The sequence below is a fragment of the Protomyctophum parallelum genome (genome assembly GCF_964188405.1).
Source record: "Protomyctophum parallelum genome assembly, chromosome: 8".
Taxonomy (NCBI): Eukaryota; Metazoa; Chordata; class Actinopteri; order Myctophiformes; family Myctophidae; genus Protomyctophum; species Protomyctophum parallelum.
In genome coordinates this window covers 47,673,878-47,689,573 of record NC_139703.1, presented here as the reverse complement: position 1 = coordinate 47,689,573, position 15,696 = coordinate 47,673,878, and the positions used below count along the sequence as shown (strand labels likewise).

Below are 15,696 nucleotides of genomic sequence, written 5' to 3'. Positions count from 1 at the left end.
ACACCCAAAGCCTTTCGGGGTCTTAAGTTCATTGAAACCAAAGTGGGGACTGTATTCAATTAATTAACATAGCATAAAAACATTAACACAATAATACATGTCATCAACCAATATAAAACACTATCATATGCAAAGGAGCATAACAGCGGCAGTGAGGGAATGACACCTCCTTTCTATATGGGAATTTACATTTACCTCCCCTTGTGGTCTCCTGATGGATGTAATTTCAGGCCAAGTTTTATTTTTTATTTTTATTTTGGATGGTGTCCACATTAGTAGTAGAATGAGAATCTTTCCATGTCTGTCCTAAATTTGGGTGGTACCAGATCATGGTTGCCGCCTCTAGTGTTGTGGCTGTGGGTGTCACTCACTTTAGTTAGTTTAGTAATATTCTTTTCTTTTCTTTTCTTCCATTCCTCGCCCCTTCCTTCCCTGTATTGCCCTACGCGTCCCTGTCTGTCCCGGTCCTCGTCAGTGGGTCCGTTCTGTGCTTGCACTAGTGCCAACAACAACACTTACTGGTGCCTGAGGACCATCAATGACACGCACAACTTTGTGTTCTGCGAGTTTGCTACTGGTTTCCTGGAGTATTTCGACCTCAACACTGATCCGTACCAGGTATGTAATCTGTGCACAGGAACACACATGCACACATACGCGCACAGACAGACACGTATATCACCAGTACCAGAGTTTCCAGCTGGGATGGCTTAGGATCGTCGACAGAGTACAGCATCTTGCAATGGGTCTGGTCCACAAGATTCGATACACCACCAAGATACCCATGTACCTGTCTAAATACTTCCTTAATGTAAACGAAGTCCACACCCACAACACCAGAGGGAGTGCAACAAACCATGTACAACCCAGATTCGGCACAAACAAGGGACTAAATTCTTTTCGCTCCTATGCCACCAAAATGTGGAACGCCCTACCAACAGTCATTAAGACATGTGAATCCCTTGACTCCTTCAAAACCGCTCTCAAAGGGCACCTACGGATGGCTGCAATTCGAAACTGGCCTCTGTAAAATCTGAATCCCCCCCACCCCCCCCACCCCATTTTCCCTCACTGTATATTGTATCTTTTCCCTTTTTTGCTTCCCATATGATGAATTTAGCTACATAGAAATGTCTATTTGTATGTCTCTAAATGTTTGTATGTCTTTAAATGTTTTGATGAATTGAACAATGTGGACCCTGTTGTAAACAAGTGTAATGCTTAATTGGGTCGTCCACTCACAGTTGACAGTCTTTGTATTGAGTTTGTGCTTAAAATGTACTGTAAATTCTACAAACTGTTAATAAATATTTCAATCAATCAATCAATCCAAGGGTTCTGCAGCAGGATATCACAACATGATTCATATGGTATTTCCGTTATCTCCAACACCAGGGGGTATGGAGTTTCCTGTGGCGACTCCAGTAAATTGTCTTTATAGTCATGTTTTGGCTAAACTCTTACTGAAGATATTGTCCTTGCTGTGTCTGTAGCTGATAAATGGCGTCAGCTCACTGGACCGCGATGCTCTGAATTCAATGCACCAACAGCTTATGGAACTGCGGAGCTGCAAGGGACATAAACAGTGCAACCCAGAGAAGGGTGAGTCAGAGATACTCAACATTGTATTGTATTGTATTGTATTGTATTGCATTGTATTGTATTGTATTGTATTGTATTGTATTGTATTGTATTGTATTGTATTGTATTGTATTGTATTGTATTGTATTGTATTGTATTGTATTGTATTGTATTGTATTGTATTGTATTGTATTGTATTGTATTGTGGTTGAAACAAAATAATTCATACCATCTCTTGTTTTCTCTCTCTTTCAGGAGGAAAAGAGCGAAACTCCTTCAGCGACTACAGGTATTCTCATCTTCCCCTTGCCCATAGCTGATTACTTTTACAAATGCCACAGATGGAATTCATGTTACAATGTGAACTCAGTCAGAGTTTACAGCCTCCCAAGATGCTCTTTGGTCTTGTTTCCGCCTGCTGAGAGTCATTTGGGGAGTCAAAGGAATAAAATACACGGATAGTCTGGTGAAACTGAACCTCTTTAATGTTTGTACTGAATTTCCATGGGTTCCTAATACTGTGATCAAAGTGTTAGAACTTTGTCAGAACCTTGGGTTGTATATCAAAATGGCTATGGTAGTAAATGTTTTCCTTTCTTTTAATTTCTTGGGGTATTTGTATATTTGCGCAACATTTGTCCTCTGCATTTCCATTTACTAATCCCAACTTTAAGAGAAGTGGGCATTGATCATCTTTATTTGTTGTTTATGTGCTCTGTGAGCGAGGGGCTGGAAGTACTGAGTCTATTCATTCTCATTGCATGCAACACCTTAGCAACAAACAAACACATTCTGTATAATATAGAAAAACAAGTCATGGTGCAATAGTTTTGCCTATTTCACTTACTGGCTGTATATGTGGCAATCATGTACACTGATGTAGACGTATCATGTTTTGTTACACTAGATGGGTCATGGGTAATGTAACATGAATAAAGCCATTTCACTTAAGTTTATATTTTATAAAGATTGGTGGAATCTAGTAATCTACTAAATTTTTGTGCTTGTTATTTGCTGAAATTGTGATTTGAAGACCTGTTTCGCCATACATGAGGATGAATAGAATCACACATAGAATCACTTTTCTCGATTGCAGATCATAGATAGAGCACAGAAGCAGGTTGCTACACAACCCAAGGTTTATCCAACGCTTTAAGCATGAGGACGCTAGCGAGTGCCAAAATACAAGGCTGCTTTCAGCTTCTGCTATTCCCTTTTTTGTCATAAAGCCTAATTGCTTGTCTCTGCTGTGTGTGTGTGTGTGTGTGTGTGTGTGTGTGTGTGTGTGTGTGTGTGTGTGTGTGTGTGTGTGTGCGTATGTGTGTGCCCGCATGTGTGATATGCACATGTGTGATATGCACGTGTGTGTGTGTGTGTTTCTGTGTGTGTGTGTGTGTGTGTATCTACGTACCTGTGTACGTGTCTCCATGCACATGCGTCTGCCCATGCACGTGTACGTGTACGTGCTGTGCATGCTTCAGGCCAGTTCATCGTCGAAAGAGGCCAAAAGTGAAGAGGCCCTCCTCCAAATCGCTGTGAGTTTGTCATAAGCCATCTGTTCCCTCATATTCAGCCAAGCTCCCCCATCCATCCACAACCTCAATCCTATGCTTGGTCAGATGGCTCAGCAGCACGCGCTCCATGACCCAACCTCCTCCCCACCGTCCCTCACCATTTCTCCCTCTCTCGCCATTAAGTCTTTGTGCGCCTTCACGCAAACCCTCTATTGTACCTGCGTTTGCAATGCTGAAGCCCTGCACACACTAGTCAATGACAGGGCTCTGATAAGTTATTGTCTTGAAATATGTCGTCAGTCTTCATTTGTCAGTGTGTCTCTCTCACTGCTGCTGCTAGGAACAGACAACAACTGGAGCCATGGTTTCCAGTGAAGCACCTCAAATGACACAATATTTGTTTTCCTTCCTCCACAGAGGACAGATTTGGGAAGGGTGGGTCGGTTAACCACCTGTCTACCACAACTCACCACTCCGTGAGTGCCTCCAACAAAGGAGTAAGAGGAGGTGGAGGAGAGAGAGGGGGGGTTCAGGAGAACCCAAGGACCTTGTACAGACATCGCTGGAGTGTAACTGAGTATTGTCTTTTTGGGTTTGAGGGTTTTCTGAGAGAGCCCGCTGGCACCGACCAGCTAACGCTCCGATCACCACCTCACCGGGAGAAACGCGGAGATCAATAGGAAACTTTTCTCACTCTCCAAAACTCTTATTTCTCTCACACTCTTTATACTCTCACATAATCACAACTCCCATCACACCCCAGCAAAACTCTGTTGCTGTGTTTGAAGTGGGGCTGTTTTGGTGTCCACAAGCAGACATTCATTTTCGCAGTACTACTTGTAGATTATACTGTATACTATACTGTATTGGCTTTAATTGGCTTCCTTTCATGTCATGTGGAAATAGGTGGAAACCAAAGCACCAATAGACATGAGGCTTTATTAAGCCTAATTTATAGTTGGTCATGCATTGTGTCGATTGTGTCGTCAGCTAGAAAATCTATTATTTTTCAGCAAGCCACACTGTTGTACGATGAAGTATAAATTAGGCTTTAGACGTCCACTCTGCTGCTACACACTGATATTCTGGGTATCAATTACTGTCTTATTTGCCACATATTGGTTAGCTGCGATCGTTAGCCCTTAATTAGGAATGTGATTTCTGAAATCCTTGCTCAATGTTCATCGATATGTCTGTGCACATGTAAAGTGGTCTGGACTCAATGATGGATATTTGACTTTTTTTTGTTGTATTATAGCTAATCTTAATGTTGATGAATGTCATTGATGCAACGTCATCACCCCTTCTCTGTTAATAAGAGCTGTGGTCAATACATTTTGCCTACCCTACTGATTGCCCTTTGCCATGCCCACGCCATGTCAGCCACACCTTCAAAAGGCCTACACTCTAACCACTATCCCATCTATGGCACAATACAAGCATCTGAGTGCTTCTTTAGTGTATTCCCTTTTATTTGTTTGTATTGTCAACGCTACACTGTAGACTAGAGGTTCTAAAAATAGTTTGATCAGCTTGCTATACATGGTGCTTTAAGATAACAATACTGAAATAAAAACTTGCTGTACAGTACAGTATGTATTTGAATGTATGTTGTGCAATTAATATAAATGTTTACAATATTTTTTATAATACTAAAGGGGCACATCTCTTGTATGATATGGGTTGGTTAAAATGACATTTTTAGGTAGAAGCATAGCTTGAGAAACGTCATTGCTCATATTTTGTATGGTTGTCCTTTCCTTCTCTAGAGACGTTTGATAAAAGGTGTTCTGGCTTTAGTATAAACACTTCCTTACATTGGGAAAGCACTTAAAATGTTCACTGTGAAAAGATAGGTCCCTATAAAAATGAATGGATGTATACTGTGCAGAAGATGGAACAGCACAACAAATGTAATTATCAATGTGACATTTTAGCATATTGCCTTTGTTAGCTTCTATGATTTTTATTTTTCCCCCGAAACTTCTATAGATTTGAGTGTTTATCGTAATTGTGAATAAAGTGTTGTTTGGCCATTACATGGTGGTTATACTTTTGTTCTGAAATGGCATGATAGTCTACTTGCATTTCCAGCAGGTGTCGCTGTCCGTCTGTATTCAAAATCAAATATCTCGCTCTAGTCTAGGCAACATGTTGTTGGACGAACCCTGAACTGAACTTCACGTGGGACCATCTGTGGATGGGATTTGGAAACAGACAATGGACAGTTTATTCTTTTATTAAATGAGTTGTTTTTCCTAGTATAATATATACCTATCAAAAATAATAAAAACGAAATCTGAGCCTGGGGTAGGCTAGACTGGCCTGTCTGCAAAACCGGCGGCTATAGTAGTGGGAGACTAGTGTGTGTAATTTAGGATGGGGGGTGTAGCGCAGCACACTGGCGGTTGGGGTGGGGGGAGGGGGGTGACCCCCCATCCAGTCCCGTCCTGCTATGACTCACGTGCAAAGGCGGAGACTCCATATCGGATTCACTACTGAGAACTGTCTCCTGTTCACACAAGGCTCACCCTCCCTGACTGCTTTCTATACCCGGTGAGAAGAAAACTAATCTACAACTTGAGGCAAAAACAACCAGACGGAAAGGCTTTATTTCTCTATTCATCCTTTACCTTACAATGTGACGGAAATGGCCGGGACAAGGTAAGGTTTCATATCCACGTTCAAATAGTTTGAAACTTAATTTATAATTGCACAAAGTTTACAACGGTGTTACTTCGGCGTTAGCCGCCGTCCCGACAAGCATTTGGTGGAGTGTAGCCATGCATAATGTGTGTGTGAGGCTACGGCGAACAAGTCCATGTTACAGAATGGACAGTTTAAGTTACATTATTTTAGAACTATAGTTTGAATAGAACACGCAATTTGGTATTTGCTGTAGAAACTCTGGACATGGCATGCAAAGAGGTGTCTATTTCGCATGATGCGTTTTAGGATTGTTTATTTGTAACAAATTGACTTTTTTTGTTGTCTGTTTTACCTTAAACACTTGATTGAATTGAATAAATTACGGTATAATAAATGAACATACACATACATCACTCTTGTCAATATCTTTTAGCATGTTGCTGTTCGAAGTAGTTTCACGCTGAAAATGCAGTCAGAATGTTTTCAGTATTTCAAACATAAGATAAAGCTTGCGTCTTGGTTTTTCCTATAATTATCCTCTTCCTCTTGATTCTTTTTAAACTAGTCCACAAATGGGCTCAGTTAACTCTTTGCTGTGGTTAAGAGACCATAAACCCTTAGACAAATGTTCCATTGCCCATTTGTTGCACCCATTTTACTGGTGGAAACCTAACTGGGACCACTATGTTTGGGTTTACTTTTATGTTGATATTCACCATATTTGGTCCGCAGATGTGAATAGAATTACACACATTGCTTTGATCTGGAGGCAAATGGGTTTGTTTAGCTCACACTGAATTTAAAGCTATTTTAAAGGTAAGGAAGGGCTAGTTTTCTTTTGTATCCAACAATAACAAGTAACAACAATATTATTACACAATACAATAGCCTACACACAATTCATAAAATACTTATTAGTTTTACTTCCAAGATTTCCTAGGCCTTTCAGTTGAAATTCAAGGCCTAGGAATTCTTTGATAGATTCTTATCTTATCTGGTGTTATCTTGTCATCATCTACACTGGTAAGCAATCTGGCTAGAAGTAGTTTATGTCTTAACCTAAAGCAGTTCAGTTGACACAACATCACACCAATCTGACTGGCTGTGTTCAGCAGTTTTCTACCTCGGAAGAGCTGGTGCCACCACACAGGAGGTCCAATACAATACCTCATCATGGGTTGTGGCACCAGCATCTGTTTGGTGTTGGATTCTGTAAATGTTATATAAAATTATACTTTTGTTGTTGCTTCATTCAGATAGTAGTAGAGAGAGAAGAAGCTAGGGACAGAGAGAGAGAAATACATGAAACACAAGTTGGGATTGAACCATGGACGTTGCTATTATGTGGTTGACACACTATATCCAGTCAGCTACCACCGGGTCCGGCACACCCCATGCATTCACTTCTTCAGTTGAGTGCTACCACTATCATAAATTCTATATCTTGAGGCCAAACATTTTACAATTGAATGAGACAAGCAAGACCAAATGGAAGAGCTTCTATGAGGTTCAACTATTCAGAAGTTAAACCGTATCAGAAGTGACCAGCACTAAAGTGGACAATGCATCCTTGTTTTACGGTCCTAAATTTAGTCAATTTCATGATCCTGACTGGCTCATGTTATTTTTCTTAGTTTAGACTGGGGTGTCTGTGTGAGCTCCGAAGACGCCTGACAATAGGACGTTGTCCTACTGTTTACTCTACTGGCTCACAATGGTAGACTGAACAAAAGGGAACAAAACACTGCATTCCCCAGGCAAGGTTATCCTGGTTTGAAGTCAGTTTTTGACAAGGACGGTGCAAAGGCAGGACATGGCTTTCATGGCTTTGATTGGTCCATTGAGAGGAAGTGTGATTTTGAACCTTGTGCCCTTGTACCAATCACTCCCTCAGGTTTGTGATGGGTTGAAACTATGACAAAAGATCTATGGATGGACATTTCAGCCTTTCTTTTCCACTGTTTGAGTCGTTTTCGGCGCACCACTTTGCTTCCTGTTTTCGAGCTTCGCATCCATTATTCCATGCCATTTACTGTAATCCTGATCACACCCTAGAAGATCACTGTTATTGTCTCATGGCTTGCCACAAAGATGACACAGGGCTTCTATATGATTTGTCCAACCACATTTGTCTGCCAATGCCGTCATTTAACCTCTGACATCTGAAATCCCTCTTGTATAGCGGATAAAAGGCCTAGCTTAACTCCTTGACCTTGTCCACTTGGTTCTAACCTGATTTTAAGTGTTCAATCTTGATCATTGCTCACAGTAGTGTTGCAGACCTGCAGTGTTATCTTCTGTAGTGTTGGCTGGTTGAGAATGTCTGAGTCATCCATGATCGTTTCTGAAAAGGCCTGTTCTAAGGCCTGAATTCCAGAGAGGCGTCAGGGGATATCAGCATGCTGAACCAGTGACCCATTTTGACACCTCCACTGCAGTCTGCTGTAATTAACACAATGTTAATCTGTCTCTGCACTGTGAAGCCCCCCCCCCCCCCTCACAAACACACAAATGAGCTTTGTTGGCATGAGAAGACATACGTTTCACACACACACACACACACACACACACACACACACACACACACACACACGGGGCCGGGGCCCAGGGGACCTTGGCTCGCAGGGGCCCTTTGGGAAAACGGGACCACACTGTACTGGGTTTGAGGCCCTGACAAGGGCTCCTGGGTCATTGACTGTGTTAAAGTTAGGTCAAAAAGATGATAACCCCCCCACCCTAAAAACCCTGAAAATGTCACACACACACATACACTCTCTCTCTCTTCCCCTCAGTCCTATCCAGGAAAGGGATTTTTCCAACCGAAATATTTCAAACCAAAATGGATTGTGGCTGGTGGTAATTTTCCTACCCCGGCCCCACATACTCAGTTAACATCTTCATAAGGTGTCTATTGATTTCCCAGCCCCTGTGGAACTAGCATCGTCAGCAGCCTTGTTTCCTCTAGGGGACAATCAAGATGTTTCTTTCCTGCGAGTCTCCTCGGAACGACGGACGGACCCCCTCCTGACCTCCCTGCATGCTCACCCTGTACTGGGTTGAGACTTTTGGCCTCATTTGTCTTGTCAGCAGGGGGTGGGGGAGGCTGGTGGTGCTCCCAACTCCAAAATGAAGATGCAGACAGCCGCTCGTCACAGTTGGAACGGGTCAATAAAAAAAGCAGATGGTCGAACCAGTGTCCAGTGTCCAGGCAGCGAGTCAGTGACACAGCGTTTATTAAACCACTCACTGCAGAGAATGCCCTTTTGACCCTAAGTGATCTGACGAGGTAGATTGGACAATGTACATTAAGGGCTGTTGATCACAATTCACCCATAATCAGTTCATCTGTCTCTTTTGTTTGGACAAGTGACCCCATTGTTTCCAATTCCTGACAGCTGGTGCACTGTGTGGCCAGAGAGAGCTTCCTTTTACGCAGTAAACACCCCGTCCTCAGCGGCCTCATGTCTCCTGCACATGCTGTCCCTCTCAACTGAAGGCTTATCTGACCTGGAAACGGCCTATGTGCTGTAGGACTTTTTAGCAGGGATGGACATGCCACTGTTGGCCGGAGTCGCCCTCTATATAAAGGGGATTTATTGAGTGCTCAGTCTGTTTGCTGCCTCTCGTCTCAGACAAACACAGACTGTTCTACGTGGAGCAAAGAGGGGGCCGGAAGTTTCCAGCATGGCCACTGAATAATACTGCTGCATTAGTGTCACGTGTGTGTGTGTGTGTGTGGGGGCAAGACAATTGTGCCATACAGAGACCACAGGCCAGGGCATTGCTTCTTCTCTGAGATTAGTTTGTAGGCAGAGTGCAAAGAATAGGATATCTCAATCTGAGGTGTTCGTGTTCGTTCCTGAACAAAAATGTTTCTCACCATGATTTCACACACTTTATGAAGAAACAGTTTGTTGCCGTGAGTGAGGATAAACATTGAGCATTGCGATAAACCTGAGCAGTGAGCCAGTCATCCTGGCATTGTAATATTGGTCATTGGAAATCTGCTTGGGAAAGACTGTAAATGCTGACATTGCCGGAACAGCCCTGAGATCCGGTCTAATCCAGAGCCAAGAGAGGGGGAAACTGTCTCTACTTCTGGATAAGGGCAGCTGCTGAGGCAGGTCACCACGCACACCGCCCTGATGTCCCTAGCTCCTCCCCCCGCTTCAGTGATTGGTTGGCCAACTATGTGGGAAGGCAGAAGATAGTTCTCGTTGAATGAAGTCTGCCCTGTTGATCTGACAAAGGCGTCCATTGTTCTTTTGCCATCACAGATATTTACAAAGGATGCACTTCACCTGCTTTGTAATGCATATTGAGTTAAGTCATTGTACTGTGAGCCTTTTGGCTAGGTACCTACAAAGAAAATACAAAAATTCAATGTTTCTCTGAAGTCTTCTTAACTCACTTCATTGGGACATGGTCAACCTATTAAAGCAACACATCAATTTGATCACTGGAAATTCAAATAATGTGAAAAAGCAGTATATATGTTTTAATTTGGCATTTTCTTTTACAATATCAATTTGGAAATTGTTTGAACAAGAAACTCCCCAACATTTCCCATGATGGGGCGTGATCTGTTGCCCAAATGTATGTCCTTTACACAGGAAGTCAGAAAGTTTGTTTTACACTGCGATGGCAAGTTGTGCTGCATGGAACAAATCAGCAGGTTGTGGAATGTCCACTTCCCACAGATTTTGTGTTCAAATAGACCCCAACATTTGGCACACCTTATACAGCACAAAGGCCAAACCGGACCGTCGGGTTCCCAGAGTTTTAGGTTTGCACACTGACACAAGTGACTCGGGACTGTTATTGATACTGTTGTGTTCAAACATGATACTTGGCCAGATTACTTATTTCAGTTTAAGGACGGATCATCAGGTTGGACTTTCTTTGATGGTGCAAAAGTTTAGCATGGCAATTCAACAGCTTGTTACGGTCATATCTGTCAGACTCAGAACAAGAATCAAGTTCCGTTAACTTGGGGCAGAGAAAGGGAGAGCAAGCAGAGAAAATCAGGAAAGAACCAGGTCAAAATAGAAATAAATCAGTTTATAGCATACATAGTCATATAGCATAAAAAGGTGCAGGCATGTACAGTATATGAGGTTAGACATAATGTGCAAAAAGTAGCGTGTATGTATCTACATGAGGTTAGACTGCTGGCCAAGCAGATCAGAGCTTGTGGAGATGAACAGAATGAGTTCTTTATCGTTCTGCCATGGCCTCGTTCTCCCTGCCAGGCATGTGGCCTCCTCTTGACTGTTTCTTCCCTGCCTTTTGGCACTCTGCCTCTCCTGCCGGCCTGTCTGTCTGTACCCAAGCCTTTGGTCAGCTCACATAAGACCTGCGCTATCATGCCTGACATAGCCCTGGTGAAAAACGACCCCAGCACCCGTTTCCCAATGTCAGCGGAGGACATGTGAGGAATGGACATTGACAACTGCTAGCTGGGGGGAGTTGACGGGCACAGGAAGGGTGGATAATAGAGTATGACAACCTGCTGAAATAGCGTTGAACAGTCCAGTCGGCTTTTCCAAGTGCCACAGGTTCCTGGGCAGGTGTAGTTCAGCTCATTATTGGTCATTTATCGGTTAATAAAAACAATGCCTTTGAATCTTGGTGTAGAATACGAAAGTGGATAATATGTTTTTATTTATTTTTCCACTTTCCACAGAAAAAAAGACAATGACAACAAACAGGAAAGAAAAATGTACAAAAAGGAAAAAGGAAAAAACAAAGCAAGAGACAAAAAAAACAAAAAGGGCTGCATTTTTCATATATTACATTTTACATTCATTGAATTCCTCATACATTGTCAATAGGCTGGATGAAGGAAATAATTTTTCCATCATGGTTTCTGTGCCTGGCTAACGTTGCCCATACTGTAGGTATCCCCATATCTGAAAGATATTATACGTCCTCTGACTCAACACCGTAGTGTATCACTATCAATCAACAACCATAGTTATCTAGAGAGGAAGACATGTAAGGGTATTTATCATTACAGGCCATAAGTTCAAAGGAGGCATGCAGCATCCAGCCCTCCAATTTAAGAAGCATGTTAAAGGTTTTATGACATTCATTTTCATTTATTTTTCTTTTTCTTTTTTCTTTTAGGTTTTATGACCTCAATTACACCCAAAAAACCTGAACTTTGAACATTCAGTGGATTTTCTGTGGTCTGAAGTTTTCTTTGGGGTTTTTTGGGCCTTTTGAGCTACAATGAAAACAGGCAACACAGTGAAACAGTGACATCTGCTGGCAAATCCCATTGACATATATGGGATTTGCAGTAAGTGATGTCACTTACTGCCGGCAAATCAGAGCACCTGTTTGAGCCAGAAAACCCCAGATCACAGAAAATCTACTGAATGTTAAAAGTTCATGTTTTTTGGGTGCAATTAAGATTAGGAAACCTAAAAAAAACAAGAACAATTCCAAAACCTTTTTTTTAATGTCACAATCCCTTTAAGATAAGAAGTGTTCAGTGTTCTATAACACCAGCATAACTTTATGTTAATTGCTGCAGTTTGTATGTATAGCAAGACTCACTGGACTGGCAGAGGTCAATTACTTTGTAACAGACCCTGCAGTGCACACCTGTTGTTGGGTTTGTTAGGTGCTAAATTATATACACACGCACCCACCACACAAACAAATTGTATATTGGGGCCATGTGACCCATTGCCCTTGGAACAAGAGGTGTTAAACAAAAGAGCGTAAGAATGCATGTATGACAGGTGCATGTTTTTTTTGTTTTTTTCTGTCATCTGAAACGTGCACTCTCGCCTCTCCCTCAGATTGTTCTTGGCTGCATGGGTGGGGTTGTGGGAGACCACTAGACTTTCAGCCCTGCAAAATGACGATGGGGCACCGCCACCACCAAACAGATACTGGACTGGCTTATTTTAGGCTTCCAGGGATCATTAACGATGGCAGAATTTGATGTGAAATTTGCACTAAAATTTGCGTTCTCCTATATTCCATAAACTAAACGGCCTAATTGTGTTGTCAGTGTGTACTCGTGTAACACACAGCCCCTTTTATTTGTTACAATCCTTTTCACTGCTGTCAGAGCCATTGATGGTGTGACACATTCTAGAACGATTTCTCTGTTCCACTCCAGTGGACTGGGGAAGCGTGTCCACAACGCACACATTGTGCCAGGTTTATGCCGGTTACATTTTGTGTTAGTCACAGGCTCAGCTACTGGTGCTACTGCCATGCGTACTCAGTAGTTGGTCCATGTCCCTTCTCTTGTTTTACAATATTTAGATAAGCGGGTTGCCTAGCGGCAACGCTGAATAGACTTTGTACGTTGCTAATACATATTCAGACTAAAGTCTGACGTTGGAAGACTCCTACTTGTATTATTGTACATTATTATATCGAGGTCCATGCCCCCATGGTTACTCAGTGAGAGCAAATTGTTCTTAGAAAATGGTCTTTCTGGGGATTACAACGATTTTGGAGTGATTCTGGCGTACTTGCATTCAATTAAGTTTCTCTTAAAACCTGCAAGGTGGTGAGTATGAATAAAATTTCTTTTATTTTAAATACTAGTATGAGAAGAAAGGATGTTTTATGTCTTGAAATAGGAAATGGCAGGTCTGTAAATAAACCAGCCAGGCATACTTTGGCACTTGGTTGCTGTGGTTGGTGAACAGAGCGCTAATGTTTCTTAGATGAAATGAATGGCAGGCCCTGTGTGAAAGGCCAGGATGCCTGGGTCCACCCCGGACAGTTACAGACTGAGACTGCAGAGGCCAGCTCAGAATAGTCTGTTGTTAGGAGAGGTTAGAGGTGACTTTACAAGAGCACTAAATGGAAAACGCCAGCTTAACTGCCCTATGACCGAATGACCGAATTTAGAGACGAATGATTGCAATAATGCCTCCATTTGGCATAATTACTGAAGGAGCTTCTTATCTATCCACCAGACAGTGTCATTGAGGCACTAAGGAGGGCTTGAGCCATGACGAGATTGTCAGATAAAAAGCTGCACTTACTCATGTCCTGTCTGGTCAAAAAGTTAAGCTACTACTTTTTACCCTGTAGTTTATATCTTTCTTCTGGAATCAACAGCCTCACCGGTATTTGAGATTGATTGAAAGCCGAAGCTGAACAATAACAGAAGGCTGCTTTATTCCCAGACAATGCATTGTCCAGTTTCTCTATGTTTTCCGTTGCTGGGAAAGTGCCATTTACACTTTGGGGTTGGTTTAGAACAATGGGGCAGATTCCATGAGCCACTGCTGTTGTTTCCCTCACTCTGGGAAACCATTCTCAGATCTGCAGTTATTTTTGGAGCTAACTGTAAATTGTGAATGATAGAGTATATTCTTTTCTTCACAAGGAGACTTCTGGCACACTGGGACTGGGAGAAACAGAATAGCTTCTGTGTGGGTGTGGTTGTGTTACAGTTGTGCATATGATATGTGTATTACGCATCCATCCATATGTCAGTTTTTGGCTCCTTGTTTTTCGTCCAGAGTAGACCTCAGTCACGTGTTCTTTGTGTTCTCAAGTATATTTTTCACCATTTGGCTTGCCTTATATTTAGTCACTAAAATTCTAAAAATAAGGAATAAGCATTGCCTACTGAAATGTCTCCTTGACCCAAATGGGACACGAAAACTCCTGTAATGAAATTCGAGAGCAGTGAGATGTGTTATCAGTAACAGAATGACAACGAAACAGTCATAGGAGCTCTTAAACCAAAGCTACTGTAGTTCATACATTAGTAGCCTTTGTCATTCGAGCACTGTCAGCATGAGTATAATGTTGTGATAAGAGTTCCATAAAAAGATCACTTTTAGATGGAACATAAATGTGACTCAAAAGTCAAAACCTCAGTTTGGAATGGGATAATTATACTTGCATGTAAATTGATTGTAGGAATCCTAAATCAAAACAAAGCATTTTATTCCAAAACACACATTGAACATAATACTGATGGGACTCAGTATCGAGGTAACTTTATCTGTAAAATAGCCCTTTGAGAGGCCAATATTTCTTTTCCAGTCGCTTCTAAACATGGTGTTAGTTTACCTCTCACATAGCTGATGTCCTATTTTTCATCTCTGCACTCCATCCTATCCAGTGTTTACTGAAGGTGCTGAGGGGCCGGTGCAAGACCACTCATAAGAACCTCTTCTTCTAAAGGGCTTCTCTCGGTGGTCTACCCCCACCCCCACCCCCCCGCCACATGCTTGAGTCCGCTTTAACCCATTCTGACCTGAGATCAGATTCATACGAGGTTTCCGCCGGACACACACTGGTCTGATTAACCCATTCTGACCTGAGATCAGATTCTAAAAATGTCAGTCGCTCTTCGATTTTTCAAAAATAGCAGACCTACAAGCTCGTATCGCGCCACTCGGTGGCGCGATATGAGCTTGTAGATCTGCTATTTTTAAATAGCTAAAGCATAACATGATGCCCGGTCTCCCTGTCGCATCCGTGAGCAAATGTCCACCCATAGAAAAGTTGGGTTTACATACAGAGCTCAGCATTAGCATTTGTTGTATTAGTAAATATTTGTATACAGTATCAAAGAAATTAACAATGAAATTCAGAAATGATCTGAAATTATGAATCATAGTCTCAATTTGCGTTACAAAAAAACTGGAAACTAACTACTATAGCATCTTCACACAAATTTTCCACAATAAAGTAAGGTAGATAAAGGATTAAAACATGCCTGTTTAAACCATTCTGAACGGGCAACCATTTTGGTGTTAGCATCATGTTATGCTTTATCTATTGAAAAATAGCAGATCTACAAGCTCATATCGCGCCACCGAGTGGCGCGATACGAGCTTGTAGGTCTGCTATTTTTGAAAAAAATCGAAGAACAACTGACATTTCTAGAATCTGATCTCAGGTCAGAATGGGTTAATCAGACCCAGTGTGTGTCCGGCGGAAACCTCGTATGAAT

The 15,696-nt window shown here is 42.0% G+C and overlaps 2 protein-coding genes across 8 annotated transcripts in view; both read left to right on the top strand.

The window, feature by feature from the left end:
* sulf2a (sulfatase 2a) overlaps positions 1 to 5,134 on the top strand; it is a 59,420-nt gene extending 54,286 nt beyond the window's left edge. For 5 of the 6 annotated variants that reach the window (XM_083770731.1, XM_083770729.1, XM_083770730.1 and 2 more), the window contains 5 exons: positions 476 to 618; positions 1,494 to 1,602; positions 1,837 to 1,870; positions 3,063 to 3,116; positions 3,513 to 5,134. In XM_083770731.1, coding sequence (XP_083626857.1) covers positions 476 to 618; positions 1,494 to 1,602; positions 1,837 to 1,870; positions 3,063 to 3,116; positions 3,513 to 3,543 — 371 coding nt within the window. In that variant the 3' untranslated portion in view covers positions 3,544 to 5,134. The remainder of the gene's footprint in view (positions 1 to 475; positions 619 to 1,493; positions 1,603 to 1,836; positions 1,871 to 3,062; positions 3,117 to 3,512) is intronic. The other variant, XM_083770728.1, reaches the window with a different exon arrangement.
* A 475-nt stretch (positions 5,135 to 5,609) lies between these two features.
* Positions 5,610 to 15,696, top strand: part of arhgap46a (Rho GTPase activating protein 46a) — a 42,659-nt gene continuing 32,572 nt past the window's right edge. For both annotated transcript variants that reach the window (XM_083770711.1, XM_083770710.1), the window contains exon 1: positions 5,610 to 5,759. In XM_083770711.1, coding sequence (XP_083626837.1) covers positions 5,746 to 5,759 — 14 coding nt within the window. In that variant the 5' untranslated portion in view covers positions 5,610 to 5,745. The remainder of the gene's footprint in view (positions 5,760 to 15,696) is intronic.